This window comes from Gastrolobium bilobum, unplaced genomic scaffold, assembly GCF_033153095.1.
Source record: "Gastrolobium bilobum isolate Gb01-03AN ecotype WA unplaced genomic scaffold, APGP_CSIRO_Gbil_v1 utg6668, whole genome shotgun sequence".
Lineage (NCBI taxonomy): Eukaryota > Viridiplantae > Streptophyta > Magnoliopsida > Fabales > Fabaceae > Gastrolobium > Gastrolobium bilobum.
This window is the reverse complement of record NW_026898778.1, coordinates 335,903-342,866: the sequence shown is the minus strand read 5'-3', so window position 1 is coordinate 342,866 and position 6,964 is coordinate 335,903. Positions and strand designations below refer to the sequence as shown.

The following is a 6,964-nucleotide window of genomic DNA, read 5'->3' as shown; positions in this document are numbered from 1 at the left end:
GGAGAAGCTTTGGGCAAGAGGCCCATCTAAGGCGTCGGATATGGACATTGGAGTGTTGTCATAGCATTTTGGGAGATATTTACACATGATTTATTGTATATGCTCATTTGATATTATGGCTTAGTGCATGAATATTGGTCTTGCAAGAGATGTATTGCCATGCTTAGGGTTGTTCATACTTTTGGTATCTAAGTCGTGAGCTTATTATTTTGGTTATGTGGTAACATGTTGTGGAGGCATCAATGACTATGTAATAGTTATATTTGTTTAGTTGATGTAATGTTGATTGTACCACTTGAGGATCTTATGTATGTAATATTGGATGTATGTGATGGAAGGACAATATACCTATTTTTTTTTTGTAATACAATATACCTATTTTAGATATTAATATTGTATAATTACAATGGATGACAATTGGATAATGAGTATGAAATAGGAATGATGATAATTGATTAAGTGGAAGTTGATTAGTATAATAATGCATAACTTGTAAGTCAAGTAAGTTGTGGATGATGACTTAAGGTTTAAGTAATGATGTAAATTGATGTACATTGCTGGATTGTAAGATCACCAAGGTATGTTGAACCTTTTTGTGTCACTCTATGATTAATTAGGTATCCTTTGGAAAAATGGAACATACTTGAATAAAGTGAGAATAGTTAATAAAATAAAGGAGATACTTTCAGATTTCTAGGAAAGTGGTCAGAATTACACCTAACGTTGGGAGACCATATCTCCCTTCAAAATCGTCCAATTGAGGCGTGCCATACATTATTTTAAAGCTTAAGATGTCCTCTTTGTTGTCCTAAAATATGGGACAATTATAAGTAGTAGAACCTTCCTAGTTTTTGAATGAAGGCGGACTTCTCTGTTTCGCGCTGAAGGATGCAACCTCTGTCCGTGGTTTTCAAAAATTCATATATCCCTCATTTCTTACTCAAATTAGGCTTATGATATATCAAATTAAAACTAAAGGTGTACCCCACAACATATTAAATTTTGAGAGCAATCTGACTTCTAGATTGTTTGGAATCACAGAAACAGTGAGGGATGTTGAGTGCCTTATTTTGAGTCTGTTAACAGTTTTACTTGTCTAACTTGCGACAATTATTCCTGGGACTTGACAACTCCAATTGAGGCTTGGGATACCTCGTTGGAAAGCTAGAAGAGTCTAGTTAACATATCAAAAGTTGGTTATTTTTGGTAGGGTGAATTGTTTGCAATTTAAATAACATCGCATGTACCTTATGTTGAAAAAACGTCAAATTGTGTAACTATACTTTATTAGTTTATGGGAACCACCTAGCAACTTTAGACCCATGTTATATGATGTTAAGCTATAGTATTTATGTTTCTGCAATAAGTTTTGAGTTATGATCACAACTTGTAAAATGTTTTAATACAGTTGTTTTAAAAGTGCGAACGTTATTAAATAATTTTTTTTTCTTCGTATTTTTAAATGAACTATTATTATTATAACTGTACTTAATATCATAATTGATGATAACATAACCGGATGCATATAAGGTATTACACATAACTTAAGAACTCCGTAGTTAAACGTGCTAGACATGAAGCAATTCTGAAATTGTGTGAGTGAGGACAAAGCACACTATAAAGTCTGTTGTTGGTTTGTAAGGACATTCATTGATCCTGCAAGCTATGTAGCACCGATACGACACGCGACACGTGACACGACACGACACGACACTCCGACACGTCAATCCTAAAAAATTATGGATTTCGACACGTTGGGACACGTTTTAATATTAAATAATATTTTAAATTTATATATGGTATATTTCATTTAATATTTAATAATTTAACAAAAAAATGAAATTAAATTAGTAATACCCATCAACACGTTATAAAGATGGAAGCTTTAATAAAATAAATAAGAACTGGGATGAGAGAGATATATAATATCAGATAGATAGATCAAATCATATTAGAGAGAGATCAGAAAGAAGAAGATACAACAAGAGCGTGATAGGAATTGACAACAATGATGCTGAGATGATCTCTTATCTACTTAAGGGAAAAAAAGACAAAAAGATAAAATTAATATGATCAGGTGGAAGCTTTATTAATATATTTTAACTTTTAAAAAAAATAAATTTTTTAAACAAAAAAAAAAAAAAAAAAAAATTACGAAAATGCCATTTGACCGTGTCGGACACGGTCAAATTCGCGTGTCGGAATGGTCAACGTGTCGGAAAAAGTCAACCGCGTGTCCGACACCGTGTCGGAGCGTGTCGCCGTGTCGGAGCGTGTCGGACCCAACTCTTCCTGTTTTTACAAGTGTCCGTGCTTCCTTGCCTGCAAGTGGTCAAGCATTACAAGTAGTATCAGAGATGAGCCTCTTTCTCAGTGGTTCGAGAACAAACCAAGCAGAAGCGGATGGGCATATTACATCCCAGGCACTGACAAGGGCGAAAAGTGATTGTCAATGCAAAAGAGATGAAGCACGAACAAAAAACTACTCCTGAGAAGCTTCCAGCGAGAAAGATATTACAATACGATAAGAAGTAACAAACTGGGTTCACAAAAGGCATTACATCTTACATTATTATCAAGAATGCTAAAAAATCAAAAAATTAATACTAAGAGTACCTTTAATACTTAGTCAATACAGAAATTTGCAATATATAAAATATGTTAGAACACTTTCTTTTGTTTTTGTTGATCATACCTTTTATTAAATTATATAATTTTTTTATTTTAATTATGAATTTTAAAATTTGTATGTCCAAAAAAATAAAAAAAAACTGGCTCCGATGGTAAAATTAAGCTACATTGTTTCTTAGAAAACGGACATCTCATTTTGACTCGTGAATAAGTGGACTAACCCTATAAAGTCAATAAGGTCACAGCAAGATTCCACTCACTTTCGAGGAACACTAATAATAAATTAATGATGATAAATGGAATTGGGTTTAAACTTTAAAGTGAAAGACGATAACAAGCCTAAAAGCCTAAAATAGAATGCAAAGACAATTGCAGCAACATTAATTGATTAGCTATGACAAATAACAAAGATCATTTAATTAGCGAATATTAGTTCCCCAATTTAGTCAAAAACAGTATCAAAAACTGATTGGACAACAGAGCTTCGGGTCAATGACTATAGTCGCATTGTTCACCAATGTGTGGATCAATGGATATCATGAATTCTTCAAGTGAAGAAAAAAAAAAGGAAACTATGATTTAGAATCAGCTTAATGGCCAAAATTAAAACAAAAGAACAGAGATCAAAATCCTTCCACCAGGTCAGAAAGTAAAACGATTGCTGCAAGCATACAACACACTCGAGACCTGGCTAAGGTTGTCCGTCACACAAAAAAAGAAGACAGACATGTATCTTTAACGTTACAAAAACTCACGGCCATATACAAAAATGAATCATTTGTAGAAGATATTCGAAAGGAGGAAACAAGTACAAAAGGCTAATCAATCATTCATTTGATCAATTCCACTCAACGCGCAATTTTTGTTTTACTAGCTCAATTATCAACTGAAACCCTGAGCCAGACAGGGAAACACTTGCTGTATCCCAAACCCAGTGAAAAGTAAATGTGCCAAAGTGCATATGGCATGAATTATGTAAGACGTTTCTTTGGCAACCACTTGATTTATGAATGACACACAAACCTGACTCCATCCTGAATCTTGATCCTTCAGATCTTTCGCAAAATGCAGAAAACAGAATTATTATAATGGAAGGACACGTGCTAACAAACTAAACTACTATATGCAAATTGAATTTCTGCTGAGCCAGATTCAACGACAGACAAAAAGCTAAGTAGCTGTTAGGCTCTTCATCCTAAACAAGAGAGAGAAGTATACACTCCAATTATGGTTGGTGAACTAGTGCCATAAGGTGATGCAGCAACTAGGTTTTATTTTGATTGTTGCCAAGTAAAATGGAAGAGTGCATCAGTATTCAGTCCTCATTAATCAATTAATACATGAAATTTGCAGCTTGTGAAAAAGATTCTAAGGCAAAAATAAATTAATGGTATAAAAACATTGAAATTCTTGTTGAGATCAGTCAGGAAACAGACCCTAGGTGATGGTTTAAGACTTTGGAGACCTCTCCTCTCTTGGAAAATGAGCAATGTATTGCACATTGGAGAAAACAGCACAATCTTATATCCAACTTTGAATCCACAACCAATATTTTTAAGTTGTTGAATTTCAAAGAAGGCACCACACCAGTTATTTTCTAGGGGGCAAAATTTCACAAGTGTCAAACAAACAACCCCAAAAGGGAAAAACTAAGTAAATAAACCAATTCATAGCATGACTCTTGATATAATAGTGCTTGACTATTCTCAACTAATTCTAAAATTTTAAAGATGGATATCATTTGGTTGGTTGGTTATAATCAGAATAGACGAATATTAAACCATTGATGTCAAAGATTTTGCTTGTCTAATGATGGCCATGATTGAGATTATCAATGCAAAATTTGAAGGAGCGCATTAATGAAATTAACAATATGAAAACATATAGGCATACGAATAGTTGAAAAGAAAGCATGCAGTCATTGTATTAGCTTTCAACCTCATCAGGTTTCTTCAGACAAAGGCCTCTTCAGGAGCTAGGAAGCAAGTAGTGCCTCCAATAACAAAACCCAGTAATGAGTTGAGGGATTTGCAAATTAACTACATGGTTGCTACTCTGCCCCCCAACGATGTAGGGAAGCCTGTCAAACATTGAAAGCAGTTGATGTATCAGAATTAATTCAATAAAAAAAAACCCCATAAAACAAAAAGCTCTGAAAATCAACATTGTACTTTTGACTCTATTAATTAATCTATCTATATTTATATATTTCTATGCTTACAGCGATAGACTAAGAAGAGATGAACAAGTAAAACCAACTAAAGTTGCCCCTTGCATCTAAAAAAGCCTAGCGCCGGGAAACAACACAATCAACCAAAATAGCATCCTTTGTTCTTTTCATTCCACTCCAACGTTCCCTTTTCTCTTTACAAAATTCAGCGCGTCGTTTATACCTCCATTCGATCCACAGCCTCTCTACCTCTGCAAGAATCAAAGTAATCAAGTGATCAATTTCCCCATCAAAAGAAAATCACCAAAATTTTATAAACCAAATCTAGAACAGAAACACAGAAGAACAATCATAAACAGAAGGAAAGAGAGAACCTTTGCTGGTGTATCAGCGACCCTATAAGCATCTGCAGTGATCCCCACTAACCATAAGCCAGGGAAAACACACTGAAAAATTGAACAAACAAGGTTAAAAAAAAACAAAAAAACAAAGAGAGATTGATAATGAAGGAAGATAGAAAAGTAGAAAGCATACATACATCCATTTGTTTCTGAACATTCTTGGGCCTCTTCCTGGGCCTACGAGCGGGCCTTGACCCAGTCATCACGAAGATGTCTTCTTCGATCTCTTCCCTTGAAAGAGCGATCCAGAATTTCCTCTTCTCCTTCCTCTCCGTGCACTGCGTCTCAGCGAAACCCCTCAACCGGAGCGACTTCGGCGCAGGGTTCTCTCCGCCGTTGTGGTGATGAACCGCTTCCTGCAATTCTCCACTGTTGTTATTATTATTATTCCTTGAAGCTCCGGTTCCGATCTCCACCGTGCCCTTGGCGTGCGCCGGTTTCCGTGGCCTCAAATTCCACGGCTTCTGCACTGTCTCTTCGGCTTCGGCGGCTTCTGCTACGTGCTCAGCTTCTCGCTCTCTCTCTCCGGTTTCGTCGTTGGAGACTCCTCTCTCGGGAGGCGAGTGCTGCTTGTTGGAGAACGAAGGCAGTGTGAATCGGTTCCTGGCGGTTCTGGATCCGACCCGGTGAGGTCGGGAGTCGAGATCGGATTCGGGTTCGGATGCGTGATCGGAGAGAACGGGAGGGCGGCGACAACGGTGGTGGTTGGAGTTGGTGTGGTTCTTGCCGCTCGCACCCCATTTCAAGAAGGGGAGGGAGAAGTTGTGAAGTGGCTGTGACTTCACCGGCGGTGGTGGCGGAGGTGGCGGTGGTGGTGCGGTGGCCATTGAGAACAGAACAACAGCACTCACCTAATTGTGGGCTCAAAAGCTAAGGGTTGTTTGGAAACGGTGTCGTGTAGAGGTTAGAGAATGAATGTGAGGGAGGAAAAGAGAAACCCTAAGAAGAGAGAAGAGAGAAGAGAGAAGAGAGGGGGGGTTTGTGGTTTCTTCTTTTCTTTGAGTTATAGAAAGAGGAACTGCGCAGCCTGCAAGGCCAACAAGAACAACAATAACAACTATACTTGTATGGAAGAATGGAGTGTTGTTTCTTCTTTTTATTTCTAAATATTCTAATTCCAAACTCTTCACCTCTTTTACCCTTTATTTTTCTACATATTCTCCATTCAGTCCTTTTCCATCTTTTATTGGGTCTTCGCTTCGTGCCCATTGCATAATCTATTAAATTGTTATATGAACCCAAATTATTCAACAACAAAAAATAATTAAATAAAATTTGTTTAATTTTATTTTTTATAAGCTTTAGTATCTTAAAAGTATTGGCTATGACTTGATTTGCTCATTTTTTTTATTATAATATATTATGCTAAAATTAATTTTACTATTTATATATTTTTTTGAATTATCATTCTCGTTCATTTTGTCTAATTTATATTTATTTGGTAGTCGTATATCTGTGTTACGGGTTACGTAATTATTTTTTTATTAAAATAATAAAGAGATGGAATAAAGAGGATAATTATTTAGGAACTACCTACAACTTTTTTTTTTCTTATTATTTCTTTATGGGTAAAGTGGTAAACAATGTTTTTAAGGAAGGAAAAGAAAGAAGAATAAAGATAATAAAAAGTATAAATTATAAAACTCTAGTTGTTTAGGAACTACGAGTTATAATATTTCTTATTTTTTCATGGAAAATATACAGGACTCAAAATATAAATAGCGAATGTTATATTTCTCTATAATATATATATTATTACATT

At 35.5% G+C, this 6,964-nt stretch overlaps 1 protein-coding gene across 3 annotated transcripts; it reads right to left on the bottom strand.

The window, feature by feature from the left end:
• Positions 1 to 2,184: 2,184 nt before the first annotated feature.
• Positions 2,185 to 6,258, bottom strand: LOC133284099 (uncharacterized). Of its 3 annotated transcripts, XR_009747858.1 has the most exons (5): positions 5,340 to 6,258; positions 5,176 to 5,247; positions 4,853 to 5,052; positions 4,570 to 4,711; positions 2,185 to 2,322 (listed from the first exon to the last, which is right to left on the bottom strand). XR_009747858.1 is itself a non-coding variant. In XM_061481079.1 (3 exons), exons 1-3 carry the CDS (start codon positions 6,027 to 6,029, stop codon positions 5,047 to 5,049), a joined length of 768 nt encoding a protein of 255 aa, XP_061337063.1. In that variant the 5' UTR covers positions 6,030 to 6,258; the 3' UTR covers positions 4,718 to 5,046. The 3 variants fall into 3 exon arrangements, 1 of the variants encoding a protein (XP_061337063.1); XR_009747857.1 differs by lacking the exon at positions 2,185 to 2,322 and having other exon boundaries at positions 4,418 to 4,711; XM_061481079.1 differs by lacking the exons at positions 2,185 to 2,322; positions 4,570 to 4,711 and having other exon boundaries at positions 4,718 to 5,052.
• Between the last annotated feature and the right edge of the window lie 706 nt (positions 6,259 to 6,964).